The sequence below is a fragment of the Engystomops pustulosus genome, chromosome 6, assembly GCF_040894005.1.
Source record: "Engystomops pustulosus chromosome 6, aEngPut4.maternal, whole genome shotgun sequence".
NCBI classification, from domain to species: Eukaryota; Metazoa; Chordata; class Amphibia; order Anura; family Leptodactylidae; genus Engystomops; species Engystomops pustulosus.
Window position 1 is genome coordinate 51,477,294 of NC_092416.1, and position 18,056 is coordinate 51,495,349.

General features: G+C 41.2%; 1 protein-coding gene across 1 annotated transcript in view; it reads right to left on the reverse strand.

Moving 5' to 3' along the window:
* LOC140135062 (uncharacterized) overlaps positions 1–18,056 on the reverse strand; it is a 75,418-nt gene that overhangs the window by 18,304 nt on the left and 39,058 nt on the right. The window contains exons 6-9 of the mRNA XM_072156060.1: positions 17,080–17,162; positions 6,817–6,927; positions 5,062–5,271; positions 2,699–2,832 (exon numbers count right to left, since the gene is read on the reverse strand). Coding sequence (XP_072012161.1) covers positions 2,699–2,832; positions 5,062–5,271; positions 6,817–6,927; positions 17,080–17,162 — 538 coding nt within the window. The remainder of the gene's footprint in view (positions 1–2,698; positions 2,833–5,061; positions 5,272–6,816; positions 6,928–17,079; positions 17,163–18,056) is intronic.

Below are 18,056 nucleotides of genomic sequence, written 5' to 3' on the forward strand. Positions count from 1 at the left end.
TAAGCAAGTTTGTTGTGACACCACTATACAAACAACTTCATAAGGGATTAAATGTAACGCCCCAAGCACTTCAATTATAAGGACTTAACAATGGCATTCATTGTCACCCCTGCTGTGTCAACAACAAAAAACTTCATTAGAGTTTTTGGCACAGATTTTCAATCACACGCAAGAGTGAGGTGCCAGGACTTTAGCAAGTCTGCAGGGTGAAAACCGTTGCCTCGGGATTTGATCAGGAAGTATAATTAAAAAATACTTTTAGTTACTGGGAATCAAGAACCACATCGGCAGCAAGTCCGGACAGAGAGAGAAGACTGGCATAACAAGGTGGGGCAGAGAATTCAAAAACCACTTCAAAATATCAGGGAAAAAAAAAAAAAAGTAAAAAACAGTATCCAAGCTGCGCAGAGATGATTTACGGGAGACCTCTGATACAATACAATGCATTGTGTGCAATAATAAATGAGATTATCCCATTAAGGCTATTCCTCAATTTTTCTTCTATTAACTAAAATTTAAATTTTTCTGTCAATAAAAAATCTACTTCTTACTGATCCTGAAAAACCTTTATGAATCCTTTCTACAGAGTATATAAAAAACAAAAAAACACAAATCTGCCATCCCCCCCCTCCCCACACACAATTTTTTTTATTACAGGCACAGAGCTTTTATGATCACCAAGTGCATCACAGCCCAGCCCCAACAGGACCCAAATTTACATTACCTATCCCGTCACGATCCCCGCCGTGCGTTGTCCGACGAGGATTCGGAGCTGCCGCGATTCACTAAGATCATGTGTCCAATTTCCTGCATCTGTCGCTTCCACGCTGTGGTCCGCCGGAGTTCACTTTCTTCTTCCCAGTGCATGCAAGTGCTGATCGAATCAGTTGGGTTGTCTGACGTCTGATTTGTATGGCATGCAAGCCGGCGCCGATGCGACACAATCCGATCACCAAAAACCCGGGACAATTCAGCGCGAAACGTAAAAAATTGCAAAGCCCCAAGAAAATGCGGAGTTTGGACCCTTAGTAAATGTGCCCCATTGTCTTGAAAAGTTCTTCAGATGTGATGCATCAGAAGAACTACCCTTAAAGAAGTTGTCCAACTATTAGAAAAAAATTGCAGAAGGGCTTTCTAAAAAATAAACTACCCTCCTCACGTGCTACTGGTGTCCTGTGTTTACAGGGCCACAGCAGATCCGCTCAGGGAACTTCTGGGTGCCTGGCATGCCTACCATCCTTATGTCCCAGTGCTGTAGCAGGCGGGTGGGCGTGCCAGTCAGGCAGAGCAGTTGGGCGGAGCTTCTGTGCCCCTGTAAACAAACAGGGGCAAGGCTCTGACACACCACGGTGTGGGAAAACGGGAGCGACGTAGGGGACTTGTTAAGTCCCCAGCCCTTCTGCTAATTTTTTCTATAGTCGGACAACCCCTTTAATGACTATAAACACTTCAATACTGCAGTCATAAGGGGGTAAAAGGGTTATGTTTCATAACAGACACTGTATTATATCACAAATCCAAATGTGTACTGGTAGATATCTGTAGCACAGTAACAAAAAAAAAGAGCCAGATAACTTTAAAAAGTGACAAAAATACTTTAATTTTATTCCTGACATGTTGGCCTCAAGATGGACAGTAGTCACCGGGATCTGTAATTAAAGGAACAGTTTCTAATAATAGTGAGCCTTATAGTCTTCATTGGCCAGGAGCCCCAAGTATTAGGTCTGTATCTCTAATTTGCAGTCATCTCTAAGCTGGTGGCTAGAGACCTAGCTGCTGTCACTCACAGTTCCTCCTCTCTGCATAGAACTTGTATGTAATCTGACACCTCAGTGAAGGCATTTTTTATGGTCTATTTACATTGTCTATAGTTCTCCTTTGAAAGAAGTCCACCATCCAAACATTTTGATACATTTTTGGTTGACCTCTAGACTAATGCCAAGCTATTTTTTGTATTAGTAGTGAGTATAGTTTCATCTACTAAAGGCTATGGCTGTGTGCATAAATAGTCTGCTAACAGGGGAAATTTTGTGCCTCCTTTCGCTTCTACCTGCTCCCAACTCCACAGGAAAGGCCATTCCACGAATCTGGGCAGGGTATAGGATAAGCTCTACACAGTATGGTGCAGTCATGCTCCTCATTTATATGTCTTTATAGGGTAGCACCAGGGTCGGCACCAGCACTGGGAATACCCGGACAAGTGCCGGGGTCCAGGGCTCCTGAGGGGGCATAGAAAGCACATAAGGAATCTATGGAGGTCAGGGGGGGGGGGGGGCTACTTTTAATCAATCCATAGGGGGTGACAAAGGTTGTATATAAAATAACCAAGAGGGGGCGATATGATAAACTAGGGAATATTTTAGGGAAAAGAAGACCGTTTAAGTTTCTGAATTTCTGCAATAGGGCCCACTGAGACTGTCGCTTACTGAAACCTGGGGCCGACCCTGGGTAGCAGTAATTAATAATGTACTTCATATTTGTATTTCATTTTTTGTCAATTTGACTATGATTAAAAAAAAAAAAATAAATACTAGTGAAATGTGCAAAGATTATTTTCATCATCAAAACTCAGCTGTAAAACCTAAATTCAATTCATTCTGTCAGCGGAGCAGGAAATATAAGGGAGTAATCAGCATGAAGATCTGAGTCACTGCAAGGATTAGAAGCAGAATAAAAGACATGGCACTCAACCACGCACCTGTGTATTGGCACTTGTTCTTTGGCAACTAGGGCATTGACGGTGGGAGTATTTTTATCCACAACTCCTGGGGGTTCATGACCAACTTCATTCTGTAGCTCATGGTCACGTGATATCATAGCTTGGTCTTCATCCTGTAGAAATAATCTCTTATTAAGGAGAGCAAAACACATACCAGAAAGAATGTTTTAAACAAATATTAAAATATAACAATTTTCATTCTATGAATTTGCTAGAAATGCCTGAGTGGTACAGATCCGAGAGGTGGCGCACAACCTGCTAGAGTATGACAAATTCCCACAATGATTTCTGTCATTAGACAGAACAGGGTATAAACTTCTGATCGGAGTTGTCTGGATCTGACTACTGGAAACCACTGCGACTGCCAGAACATGGAAATGTAAGTTTCCCTTAACTGCCCAATAGAGAATAGGGTTTCCGCAACTCCTAAGCTATACCGGAAATCCCAGAGAAGTCAGCTGAGTGAAGGGAAAAATTACAATTCCCTGTGGATAGTGGATAAATGTCTCAATCCTGATCATTAAAGGGGTTATCCGGGTTTAATTTTTTTATGGCCGGGCTGGGGAGGGATAGTTAAACATAATAAACATGGACTTACCCCCTCCGGCGCCGCCGATGTCCCGCACTGCGGTCACTTCGATCCGTGCCCCTGTAAACAAACAGGGGCACGGAAGCCGCGCACAGGGAGCTTCCGGTCCGCGATGTGGACGGCTCCTCCCTTGCGTCCCTATCTCTCATCGTTGTAAGCGCTGGGAGATGGTGCGCATGGGAGCTTCCGGCCGGCCGGAAGCTCCCTGTGCGCCGGTGTAATGAAACCGGCGCACGGAGAAGACGGGCCGCGGCGCGGGACATCGGCAGCACCGGAGGAGGTAAGTACATGTTTATTATGTTTAAATAGCCCTCCCCAGCCCGGACATAAAAAAAATTTTAAACCCGGATAACCCCTTTAAAGATCAGAGAAAAAAAACAAAAATGTAAAATTCTCAGAATTAACTTTAAAATAGTAACCACCATTTCAGATGATTTTTTATATTTGGGGGGGTTGAAGGTTTGAAGTGATGCAAGTATTTTTCTTATATACTTCAATGAGAAAGTCTGCTTAGTTTGCAAAGAAACAAACAATGTTTCCCTTAGCAACATAGAAGCAACATTGTAACTAGGGCAAATCTGTCCACAGGATTGAAGACTCTCTCTGCTCTTTTTGTTTGTTACACAGCTGTGAGTGTTAACCCTTTCTGGTCTCTGTAGTATGCTATGAACGGTAATTTCAAAAATCCAGCTCAAAGTGAAGAGGTTGATCCTCCCTCGTCAGAGCTGTTTAACTGCATACAGGGAGAGTAGATGTGAGCTCATGCAGCCTACATAAACACACACAGTATGGGCTGGAATATGCATCTCTATAGAAAGGAGTAGCTTGATTTCTTTACAAATTAAGCACAATTTGATAATGAAGTATATCAGAAAAAAAATTCACCACATTCACTCCATATTAAAAATTATCTCAAAATAATGGTTACGTTTTAAGTAACCTTATAAACGAAGTTTGAAGAGCCATTTTCAAACCTCTTTTGGGGAAAAGGAGACTGTGGGTAACAAAATCATATTTGTTCTCCATCAGGAAACTACATATTGGTATTGGTATAAAAATAGTAACAGCAAGATTGGATACAAAATGTGCAAAATGTTTCAGAACTGGTCCTAAGGAAAATTGTCACTCATCAGATACTAGCTTGCTTCTTCCAAGTGGCCTCTGATTGGCTACCATTAGGATCTACCCCATTATTCAAACCTCCGTTATCATCTTCCATCATTACAACAATAATAACAGAATTCTAACAGATCTATTAGGTGTCCATCGATTTCACCAGACTTTGAATGGCTTTCCTGTATGCACCACAGGTGTTGGTGCTTCCATTATTTTGAATAAAAATGTTTTTCATAATTCCTTTATGTATATAGCGAACACAGATTATGCAGTGATACACAAAGCTTGCCAAATCAGCCCCTGTTCCCAGGGGGCTCACAATCTAATCAACCTACCAGTATGTATTTTGGAGCATGGGAGGAGACCGGAGGCCCCGGAGGAAACCAACACAAACACGGAGAGAACATTTTGAGCTGAAAACTGTAAAAAGCTACACTACTATTTTTTCAGTCCCAAATAACGAAACCCAAAACAAAAGTGGTGCAAACTTTTGCAAGTGGGCAGATGAACCTTAACACCAAGATACCTCTATTAATCTGAATAATACTGCTCTTTATCGAACCTCCTTGCGTTGGCTTGTGTTAATGGTTCTCTGTGGGAGAACTATGAAAGAATCAGGGATAAAACCTTTGTGTACCTCCTTGTTGGCCTGGAGACTGTTAACTGTCCTTGTAAATCTGGAAACATGGCTGTCATTCCGCATTACTGGCCTTGGGGGACTTTGAAACAAGGAGTTTTCTTGTCCTCCAGGTTGACCATGTGACAGTCTCTTCCCATACCCTCCCGGGATTTCTTCTGCGTTTCTCTTAATTCCCTGTAAGTTCTGTGGGTTATGTTCTTTAAAATCCTAAAAAAAGACAACAAAATGTCATGAAAGAAGCTACAGAAAAGACTCTTCATCCAAAACTTTCACATCCAATGCACACAGACGTCAGAGCGCCTCCGGCCCAACGTTCAAAAGTGTTAATAGAACAAATAGCAGACCTGGATTCTGAGCTTAGAGCTAGAAACCAAACACACTGCAGTTAACTCATAAAATATTAAAGGCATAAAAGACATAACAAAAGCTGTCAGAAAGAAGTGAAAACACAAAGGTCTGCATTATGGCACAACCATCAAAACCCATTAAAGGTCTGGAGGGATCTTCTCCTAGCTGCAAAGTAAAATTTTGGTTTTAAAAAAAAGATGCATAGAACAAATCTGTATATAGATTTACCGTTAAAACATTTATAATGCATTATAATCTCTTTACACCAATTCCTGATAACAATAACTGTAATACATGACAAAGCTTATATAACAGGAAGCTATGCCTCATCAGTACAACGCCCAGACCCCCACATTTATCAGCCGTTCGGCCTGCGTCATCCCAGAAATGGAGCCAGAAGAAGATGTCTCATTGCTTTGTGTATCTGCAGTCCAAGGTGTATTTCTGTAAGAGCAGACACTGCAGTTACGGCTTTTGACCACTAAAAAGAGCATGGAGCATACCAAACAGCTTGTTAGAGGGTTGTGGGCCCTATACTGATCAGACTGACGTATCCTACACACACTGTGCTACGTTACCAAACCTACATAATCTAGCACCATGTGTTTAGTATGACCTTAGAGAGGTCCATGTACCGTTATTACATATTGGGGGTCATTTACTAAGGGCCCAAATCGCAGTTGTGCGTCGCGTAACATGAATTTTACCGATTTGCGCCGATTTTCCCTGAATTGCCCCGGGATTCTGGCGCACGCGATCGGATTGTGGCGCATCGGCGCCGGGATGCACGCGATGGAAATCGGGGACGTGGCCGTCGGAAAACGCTTCGGATTCGGAGATGTGTCGCTGGACACGCGCTTACCTGCACCCAGCCTGGCTTGGTGAACTTCAGTGCACTCCGACGGACTTCAGCGCAGCAGCGACACCTAGTGGACGTCGGAGGAACTGCCTTAGTGAATCCCGGCAGAACCCGAATCCTCCACAGAGAACGCGCCGCTGGATCGTGAATGGACCGGGTAAGTAAATCTGCCCCCTTATGTTCCTAAATCCCTATTATACTCAGCCATCACCATGTGTTCTTTCTATAATCAATTACTGGAAGCTCAGACCATGGATGGTCAAAGTAAGTCTAACTAGTGTTCCATTGGCTCTCCAACTGATGCAGAACTACAACTCCCAGCATGCTCTGTAATAGCATTCTAAGGGTTGTAATTTATGCAGGGATGGAGTTGATTGGCAATGTACTTGCATGAATACAGCGCAGAGGCATACTCCAGGCCGGTGCCTTGTTATCTTTGATACAGTACATCAGTGCACAATGTCATGGTCTGGTGGGTAGAGGCAGGTGTCAGCTCTAGTTTGATGACAGTCGAGCTCTTTTTGAAATATTCAGTATCCGGTTACCTTTTTAGTGGCTGCCAGGGATTGCTGGTGTTGAGTGTCAGTGCTCGAGTCTTTGAAGCTTGGCATTCTCTTCAAAGCGTCCTTCAATTGGCGGAATTCCTCCATCTGGGCCTAGGAGAAGCCAAAATATAAAGTAGATGAACAAGGAAGATGGCAGGTAGGGGCATTTTGTTGGAAGACACAGGTGTCAAAGAAAAGAAACTGACCTGTATATTTTTTTTCTGAATGCTCCCTAAAGCAACAAAAAGCACTTCAATTGGGCAACAACTCTGCTACTACTTGTTCCTCTTGATAAATGTTACCCATTGTGCATAGCTTTTTTTTTCCAATATTATAAACACTATTTAACTTACAAAAGATTATGATTTTGCTTTCTAAAGTTCAATCCATTGCAACCAGGCCTATTTTAGAATGACTAAGCTGTACAAGGGCTTGTTGTTTGCAGCATCGGTTGTTTTTATATCATTAATTGAGTAATGATAACAATAATTCCTTTATTTATATGGCTCCGACAGATTACGCAGCGCTGCACGGACCTTGTCAGATCAGTCCCTGTCCCCAATGGGGCTCACAATCTAATCAACCTACCAGTATGTTTTGGAGTATGGGAGGAAACCTGAGGACACCCACGCAAACAACATACAAACTTTTTTTAGATGTTGACCTGGATGAGACTTGAACTCAGTGTGCTGACAAAGACATTTTTGTCCTGACACAATTTTATAAAACATTATCTCACATTAACCGACTCCCTGCCAGCAGCGTCAGGGGAGTGGGTAGCTGCAGCTGCCTGTGTCTTTGTCTACTCTCATCCAGCTCCCTCCACCCATCTCTGCTTCCTGACATGTGCATTAAGCAGGCAGGGGAGGGAGGGGGATGGAGTGAAGTAGAGGAAGAATGCATGAGGAGACCGAGACACAGCTGTACAGGTTGCTGCAGCTGCCTACATTTCCAGCAAACTGCATAAATTCAGTTTTGCAAGCAACAAGACAGAAGCTCATCAAGGTGTAAGATTAAAAGGACATCTACCACGAGGATAATGGATTATAGGATTATTTAAGAATTGTGAAAATGATCTTGAGGGGCTCCAGGATCCATTGTCATCTATGCAGCCAAGAGCCCCTCAGGGTCATTTGCATCATTTTGAAAACTTTTTTTTTTGTAAAAACAAGATCTTAAAAAGCTAACAGAAGAGCAGATTCTGCCAGAGGGGGCACCCACCAGTAGTTCAGTGTGCTTGGTTTACTATCCTTCATCCTGGTGGTAGATTTCCTTTAAATAGAAACTATGCAGAGGGGAGGGGAAGCAGCGAGTCACAGCAGCTGAAAGGCTGCAGAGCAGTGCATTATGCATAACCCGAGGAAGAGTAGTACTGTAAAGTATTGTCTTAAATGACTGCAACTACATTTACCGAATAACAACACTATTATATCGTAGGACTTTGCACGTAGAATCTGTTCGAAATGTAAGTCTTGGGCCAGATATATGTTAAAGGAATTGTAACAGTCTGATCAAATATACCCATTATATCCAGAAAAGATTTCACCTGAAAAGGGATCTCTGGTATCCTGTGCATTTTGTAGCATGTTCGTTTCAACAACCACAAGAAGAATGTGCACTACATCAGAACCTGATGGAAACCCACAGAGAAGTTGTATGGAATAAATGACGTTCTGCTAGTTCTGTCAGTCAGCTCACAAAGGAATGGAAAGAAGTGTTCCTTGTAGAAGCTTTTATACTATATAGTGGGTGTAAAGCCCTGGGCATCCCGCAAACCCTGAACAATCCTTATCAAGAGGATGAATCAAAAACCACAATGAGCAGAGTTACAAAAATTGTCTAGGAGAAAAACTCATGTTGCCCATGGCAACCAATCGCAGCACAGATTTTATTATTTAAAAGGGAACTTTAAGAAATGAAAGCCGTGTTATTGGCAAAAATAAAATAAGCCCCTGAAAAATCATGTATTAGACTCTATTAGTATCCCAGTGGTAAACTAAGATGTAATTCAGGAGGAGCAGCATCACCATGAGATACGAGGCAGAAAGCAGGACTGAAATTGTTACATATAGTCTGTGTTGTCTAAGCATTAAGGGTTAACAACATCCCTGCTAGATAGAAAGTATAAGAGAACAGGGGCTGAGAGGAGGGAGCTGCAGAACAGTGATGATGATAAAGGGCAGCTATCACCAGGATGAAAGACTGTATGCAAATGAGCCTGAGGTGCTCCAGGATCCACTAACACTAATGGAGCCTGGAGCCCCTCAGGCTCATTTGCATACAGTCCTTCATCCTGGTGGTAGATGCCCTTTATGTGAGCTTGATCATTAGGCTCCGAAAATAGCAGGTCCTTCTGATTCCTGGGTGGCTTCCTAATAAATTTACAATAGGGAGCCTCAGTTTGGATTCTGATTTAGGGGCAGTCAATAATAAAGGGGCGTGACTAACTGATCACTGATGAATCTGCAGGTGATTAGTTGCAGAAATCACTTGCAAATTCAAAGAGCTGCACAGATGCAAGGTTCTCCTGCTAGCTACAGAGGGATCAGTATCACATGGTCTCCTCTGCTCTCCAGACAGAGGCCTGTCCCATCTAGCTGTTGGTTATCGTCCCATTTGTGATGTGTAAATGCGTTCACAAGCGGCGTTTACATTACAACATCTGAGAAGAGGAGATGTTCAGAATTACATAGCTGTAAACATATGCGCTTACAATGGAATGTTAAACACAGTGTATAACACTATGTAAACACAATGTTAACAATTGAATTGGGCTAACGTTCTCAGCTATTTCATAATGCAATGGCCTCAGAGAGAGAATGTCCAACATGAAAGGAGCTACGCATTTGTTTTAAACTATTTTAAGAGGGATTCTTTAAAAGGGGTTTGGCCACCTTTCAATAAATCTGTTCCATTAGACATGTCTCTGCATGTATATGTACCTGTGTCTTTGCCTCCTGTGAGAGCTTTAGCCCTTCCTGTTTCTCATTCCTTCAGTCCGTTCTAATGGCAGCCTCCAGTGTGTTTTTTTTTTCTCAGTCAGTCTCACTGACACACACAGGGAGGTAGGATTGTAGGTAGGTCACTCCTATTTATTAGTGCAGGGATGTGTAAACAAAGATCCAGAGAGAGTCTGCAGACACCACTAAAGGAAGCATCAGGGATGATGAATGAATTGGTGAACATTCAGGGATTATTATTAAGGTAGTAAAAATGGGCAATTTATGTAAAAGAGTGCCCAAACCCTTTAAGTTACCCCAGTAGGTTAGTTTAGCTCACATACATAGTGCCACTCGGCTTCCAACATGTAGTTCTACTATTCCACACACATATATATGTACCTTTCACAAACATAGAAAGAAGCTATGGGGAAAAAAGCAGCATACATTATGCGTGTAACTCGTTTTATCAGAGGAGAAAGGCGAAGTGTGTACGAATAGCAAGTCTTTTACAACACTGGATCTGCTTTGGCTCATTTATAGCAACAACAAAATTATACAGAGAAGGATGCCAGACGTCTGCTGAAGATAAATGAAATCCACTTAACACCCTTGCCGCACTGTAAATAATACAGGGAAAATACATGCTCTGTAATAAGTATGTGAGAGGAGTATACATATAGTACAAGACCACTTATACTTATACATATGCAGCAGCCGGCCAAACACACTGGAGGGTAGAATAAAAAAAAAAAAAAAAACTGGATATACTAAAGAACAGGGACCTAGAACACAGGGGGGCACAATAATCAATTTTAAGGATGTAAGGAGCAAAAAGGGCAGGAAGGTGCACTCTAGCCCAACATAAAGGGTGTATCTACAGCGCATTCAGCCCCCAACTAGAAGCCCCACTGTAGTCCCTGCCTGGCCGCCATAGCCAAACACCATCTTCACCGCTGAAGTGTTGGCTTGTTTAAAAAAAAAAAAAAAAAAAAAAAAAAGGAATCTTCTTGTATTTGTTATCCAGGGCCTTCTTCCTTCTAAAATTAACATTAAAATTATGCTAATGAGACTTAAGGGCTCCTGGGGGTGTTACCAGAGCCCCTCTTTTCTGAGGCTTGAGTTATGCTGAAAATACGAGAGGGAAGTCAGTTGTTTTATAACCAGATACAGTAAAAAGCAATATTCGAAAGCAAAATTCTTAATGTGAACCTAGAAGGGAAAGGATTGTACTGGTCTATAACAGATGCATAAATATATGCGGTTTGTGAGGTCCGTGCCTATGGAAGATCATCTAGCAGTCTGGTGTTCCATAGGTATGGACCTCACGAGCCGCAGGTTAGTTATACGTGTATCCTAATGTACTATATATCGACCACCATCTATGAAGTCTGACATATAGAAGTCAGCGCACGTATTATTTTATATTGTATATATTTGGAACAAGTTCCATATGAGAAAAGGGCCTCTCGTACTATGGATTATTTATTGGCATGACTCCACCTACTGATCCGAAACATCACATTAATAAATATTAATTGCTCCCAAAAGGTGTACATAGCCTTTAAAAGAGGTCTGAATGGCATTCAGCAAGCCAACTACATTAGGGAATTTATAAGCACAGTTTTTTCATCCTTAAAACTACATTTAATGAAAAAGCCAACATTCAGATATGTTAGTGGCATTTCCTCTGTAGTACAGAAGTCTATCAGGAATCTGAGGAATCAGAGAGGGAACAGCTCCCACCACAAGAATGCAAATACTTCTCCCGGCCCCAGCCGAGGCAGCAGAAACAGCACTGTATAAATATGGGCTGTGTGTGAATAGAACACTTGATCTCCGATGTACAGAACTCTATCAGAATGTAAGTCTTATGTTCCCGCTAGAGGCAACTTTCCAAGAGAACTCGATTTCAGTAGGTGAGATTAGGAGGCAATTCCATTTTATCAGAATCAATTCACCTTTATAGTTTCCTTAAAAGAACCACTAAAAAAAGCAAAATAGATAGAAAACATTATCCCACAGATTTTACCCATATCCTCTAGGTCTTTCATTTGTGTCTCAAAAATTAATAATAATAATTCCTTTATTTATATAGTGCACACAGATTACGCAGTGCTACACAGTGTTTGCCAAATCAGTCCCTGTCCCAATGGAGCTCACAATCTATTCAACCTACCAGTATGTTATGGAGTGTGGGAGGAAACCTGAGGACACGGAGGAAACCCACGCAAACACGGAGATCATTTTTAATTAAATTTAATCTAAAGTTGTCCCAGGACACGTTTACCTCCTTGTTCCCCTCCCTCATGGCCCTTTGTATGGTTATAAAACAAGTGGCTGTAGCAGGAGCTTCCTCCTGTCTGATCTACTGTACACAGGGCAAAGAAGGTATTGTTGCTTTTAGAACTGTTCGATCTAGTGAAATGTCTGATTATAAAGACCAGTTTCCATTCACAGAGCCATAGGAGGGCTTGTTATCTGTGGTTCAAATTGTACTTCCTAGTGGAAACATGTTATATTCGGTGCCTTGTACAGCAAAAAAAAAAAATCCAAATGCAGTGGAATGGGCAAAAACAGAGTGGATCAGGAACGAACAGTGAAAGCAACTGGAAAATTACACAACTTTAATTTTTAGATCAGTACAATCACGAAGAAATTTTTATAGAAAAGTATGGATTTTGTTGTTTCCAGATAACAAAAAAAAAAAACAAAAAAAAAAAAACTTGGCAAAACAATTATGTCACTTCATTGTCGTTTTTCATATTGTGACCCCTAACATTTTTATACTTTGTGTACAAAGTTTCTGGTGACACCATTTTGTGAACTGTATGAACTGTTGATCATTTTTTATTACAATTTTTACGGGTGGTGTAATGGCGAAAACGCCACGACTTAGACGTGTCATAATTATACTTAAAAATGGCCAAATATTATTATACCTGTATGTGTTTATATACTGAATACGTTCTAGAGAAAGGGATAAGATTTGAATTTTTTCTTTACTTTTTTTCCATTTTTTATATGCTACTATAGAGTGAAATTTCTTTGAGTAGAAGTGGGACAGCTTTCATAGAGTATAATTGGGGGGGGGGGGGAATTGTTCACCTCTAGGGGGTCTGATTACTCATGCAACCTACTGGTATACTATAAGACCACAACAGAGAACGCCAATTGACAGCCATAGTAGCCTCTTAAAGGCTCCCGCAATCTTAGCAACGAATCAGCGACCCCCGATTTCGTCAAAGTCGACCGTGGCACCTAATAGGTTAACTGTGCCGCTAACAGTGCTGGTACAGATTACCAAACACCTGTCCTGTATGAAGAGACCTTTGTACATATAGCCTTTGCCTTAAACTCTCGGTGATTTACATGTATGATAGGAAGTTGAAAAGAGGTCAAAAGGACATCTACCACCAGGATCAAGGATTGTAAGCCAAGCACACTGACATACTGGTGTGTGCCCCCTCTGTCAGCATCCACTCTTCTTTTAGCTTCTCAAGTTCTTAATTTTAAGGGAAAAAAAGGCTTTAAAAATTATGCAATTTGACCTTAGGGGCTCCAGGCTCCATTAACACTTATGAAGTCTGGAGCCCCTCAGGCTCATTTGCATATTCTTTATAACCTTTTTCCTTAAAAACAAGAACATGAGAAGCTAAAAAGAGAGCAGATCTTAACATAGGGGGTACACAGCAGTATGTCAGTGTGCTTGGTTTACAATCCTTCATCCTGGTGGTAGATGTCCTTTAAGAAACACTATTTAATAAAAAGGCGTCATTGAAGTAGACATTGGACAGTCTACCCCCATAACAAAGGCCCTATAACAGATCCCTTTTGACTCTGTAAATCACCAGGAACTAGATGGAGCTTCAGTATCTGCACCCACTTTAATTATGCCCCAGGATTTGCTCCAGTGCTCCCCAGACACAAGGTAGAAAAAATTAAAGATTAAAAAAAATCTTGAATATCACAGAACATTCCTTAAGATTTCTGTGTTAACCCTGAACGCTTGATGTCGTCATGCCAGCTGCATTAAACCTGCCAAACACAACCTTAAATTAAGAGTCGGCAATTACTCTTGGTCTTCGAGGAGCTGAAAATGTCAAATTATTATGCAAATAACCTTCCTGCTTCATAATTAAATAGCATGTTCTATAAACCACCATAGCGCCGGCCCGGCCTGGTATCAGCATTTCATTTACTTAAATGGCTCCTAGACAATCAATAGCCACATTGTAGAAAGAAGAATTCATTTTCAACTTCATGACCACACAGAGGGTAAATTGTCTGCTTAACCTTATGTTATCATTACTTACAGCACACATGAGAAAATACTAATAATAAGTGATACAACGGTAGAGAGCTCTGACAGATACAGGTGGTAACTGGATGCACTATTGAGGCCTAGAACAAGTGCTTTTTGGATACATTTGCTGCACCTAGCACCTGTATAAATTTACTGTAGATTTCTAAAATAATAATATCCAGACTGCGGACCAGTTTTCTCTTCTTAAATGTCTTGATAAATATTCCTCTTATTATTTTGGATACATTTTATTTTAAAATGGTAAATTCTAGAATTTCTTTTGACATTCCTCTTTGAAAAGAATGAATACACAGTACTGACAACAGTGCATAGTAAAAGAAGAAACAGTTCCACGTCCTCTATAAAGTGACCACGTTTTGTGATCAATATGGAAGTAACAGACCTGCTGCAGGATTCCCAGCAGGCTGTAGTTACCCTGCAAGCATCAGAAACCTCCTGCAATTGGCTTCTTTCTGTAGCAAATGCTGACACAATTTTCCACGCAGCTCGACCTTTGTGTCGCAAGGTTAATTTTAGTAGCATGCTCTCCAGCAATAAGTGACGGGTCCCTTATTGTCCACGTTATGTGTATGGGATTGCCATCAATCCCAAACACTACAATTATACAGGAAATTTGACGGATAAATATTTTGCACAGAAAATCCTTAGGTATTCCACCAGTTCCTGTACTCACTTGCCATTGCGCTTTGATACATTTAAGTTAAGCAACTCCAACTCATTGTTGTGCTGATCTAATCTAAGTTATAAAGGCAACCCTTCCTCTCAGATCTGGAGATAATTCATGTGAGTTTCCGGCATAAATTATAGCAAATTTATTGGCTTTTCTTCCTATTGTTGAGAGTATCCTCAAACTTTTAAAACTAAAAAAAAAAAAAAAAAAAGATAAAATAATACTTATTTGGTTGTCCAATTTTTTTCCAACATGTTAGATATAGTAAAACTTGATGAGCACTGGTCCATCCTGCATGCTAATGGTTTCTGCCATATTCTGCCAACACGGAGAAAAGTTATAATGTATAATCTGTACTGGATACATGTTTTGGATTGTTTCTGGTCTTGGCGTATAAATACTAATGCAAAATCCTGATCAAATCCTGACCGTATGCAGATAGCCAAAAAAGGCAGATCTGTGTTGTTCATGAATTACAGAACATTTGTATTTTATGGAGTGAACATTGTTGAGGGAGCAGGGACATGATGCTGGATATCCAGGTACCTCGTTTATGTTTTGGAAAACATTTAGGAACCAAAAAAAAATGTAAAGGCAACCCTATGGGGAGCAATAATTGAAGACACGTTGGTCGTAAATAAGAATGAGCTGTAAAGAGGTTTTATACAACTTCCCAAACATGAACAAACAAAGACTTGTGTAAGGTTAGTTCAGTCACAACAGGTTATCACCGATCCCTACGGATTACAAGAACGAGGGTCCATTGCACCCCCATTGTACAACAAATGAATGGAGCTGCAGTTCGGACATGATTGACGTCGCTCCATTCACAGTAAGAGATGAGCGCACCCAAACTTAAAGTTTGGATCCAGGTTGTGCCCTGCATGACCTGGATATATTGATGGATTGGCAGACGTGGAGCCAGTCTGGCAATTTGACTCCACCACCTACTAACCATGGCTGTGATTGGCTTGGTGGGACCCCCAGGACTATCACAGCCATGCCTTGTAGATAGGGGCATCAAAGTGTCGGATTGGCTGCAAAGCTGCTGATCCAACAATATGTCCAGGTTGCGCGGAACTCACCAGAACAACAGACCCATCAGTCCTCCTCATCTCTATTAACAGTCTATGGAATAATAATAATAATTCTTTTATTTATTTATATAGTGCCTACAGATTACGCAGCGCTGCAGAGATCTTGCCAAATTGGTCCCTGTCCCCAATGGGGCTTACAATCTAAACCACCTACCAGTATGTTTTGGAGTGTGCGAGGAAACAGGAGTACCCGGAGGAAATCCACGCAAACACAGAGAGAACATACAAACTCTTTGCAGATGTTGACCTGGTTGGGACTTGAACCCAGGACCCCAGCGCTGCAAGGCAGAAGTACTACCCACTCAGCCACCATGCTACCCAACACACGGCTATTGCTGTCAGTGCCATAGAGATGAATAAAAGAATAGGGTGCAAGTGTGACTGGCTGTACAATTCAATTGATACCCGTTTTCATGAGCCACAGATCAGCAAGTTATGACTTATATAATGGATAGGGGAAAACTTGAGTATCTTGACAACCCCTTTAAAGCTCTGTACCACTCTATATGCAGGGCTGGTTCAGCTCCATTCCTGCAGCAATGGATACATATCATGGGTAACATAAAAAAGACAAATAAAAGTAGAGTATTCAGCAAGCTCGGAGTAATATGTACAGTACTGCTGTATCCATGTAAAAAAAATGGATGTCTAAATATTTTAGTGGGCGTCACCTAAAAACCCTTGCTAAAGTGGTTAATCCATTTCTGACCATGTGGCATAGTCCAAGCTTCTAGGAAGCTGTGGGAGCCAGTGGGGGGGGGGGGATTTTTAAACCCACTTGCTCCACAATACTACCTAAAATGCCTAGCACCACAGTTAAAGGCTTTTAGACCTTTTTTGAGCACTTTCCAGACTTGTCCGATTAAAAGGGTGTGGCCTTCAGGAGAGGCCTTGCGAGAAAGGGGGAATGGCTTGCAGGAAATTGCCAGTGCGCCCAAAATTCTGGCAAACAGTTTAAACCTACTTTTAGTTTGTCTAAAGTAGGATCCGACAGTCTTATCCTGCTCCAAATATCATCACAATGATAAATCTGGCGCAGGGAAAGACCAGTGTTTTCCAGCTAGAAACTGGCGAAACCTGAGACACATTGTTACATCCCCCAGTATGTTTCTTTTTAGAACCCGATCCTAAAGATATTCACCCTTTTAACCTGTTCATGACCCGTGACGTAATAGCACATCATGGGTCGGCCGTGGGTGCATGGAGAGGGCTCTGTATGGGAGGAGTTACCTGTGCACTAAGGAGCTGTGTATGGACATCCTGGTGGGCCCTTCTAAGCAACTTACTCTCCTCACGCAGTTTTAATACAGTATCTGCAAGTTAAAAAAAATTACAAATTATGTAGAAATACTGAGAAAACCTACAAAAATAAGCCATAAACATTAACTTCTGATGTGGCATGTGGTTTATTTTTATGAAGATCAATTTCTTGGTGACTTAAAGGAAATCTACCACTGAAGTTGAGCTAAATTAAACTACAGATACTCACCTATTCTCCTCTTCAACACGGCTGCTACTTTTATTCACACTGGGGCTGCTTACTGACTTAATAAATATTAATCCCATGAATAATCTTCATATAATTTATGATAAAAATAGTTTATTCATCAATACACGCAAGTCCATTAGGTGCAAAATACCCACCAAACCAATAATTACCCCATACAGGGGCCTTTAAAGGGAATCTGTCATCAGTTTTAACCATAGAGAGCTGCAGACAGTGTTAGGTAGCAGTCCTATACATCTGTGTAGCTGCACAGTAGTAGTTGTAGTCTATATAGTTGTAGCAGCAGGATTGTGAAAAATACATTTATGTTCCAGTATTATAGCTTGATTTGAAGTACCCTGGTGCACTGGTATATGAGATCTCTTCAATGGACTGATGCATGGCTGATCAACTTCACAATGAAGAGATCTCATACATCAGTGCACCTCCATGCTCCAAGTCCAGCTGCAATCCTGGAGTATATATGCATTTTTCTCAGTCCTGCTGCTACTAATACAATATCTAAGGTATGATTCACCAGAGCTGCTCTTTAACAACATTTGGAGCTTTGTATGGTAAAAGCTGCTGACAGATTCATTTTAATAAGATCAGAACCTGACAAATATATACATTTTCTTAAATATATTTAGAAATTTTTGTGGGCCTATTTGTATATCCATAAAAATATGGATAAAAGGCCCCAACTATGCTTTGCGATTAG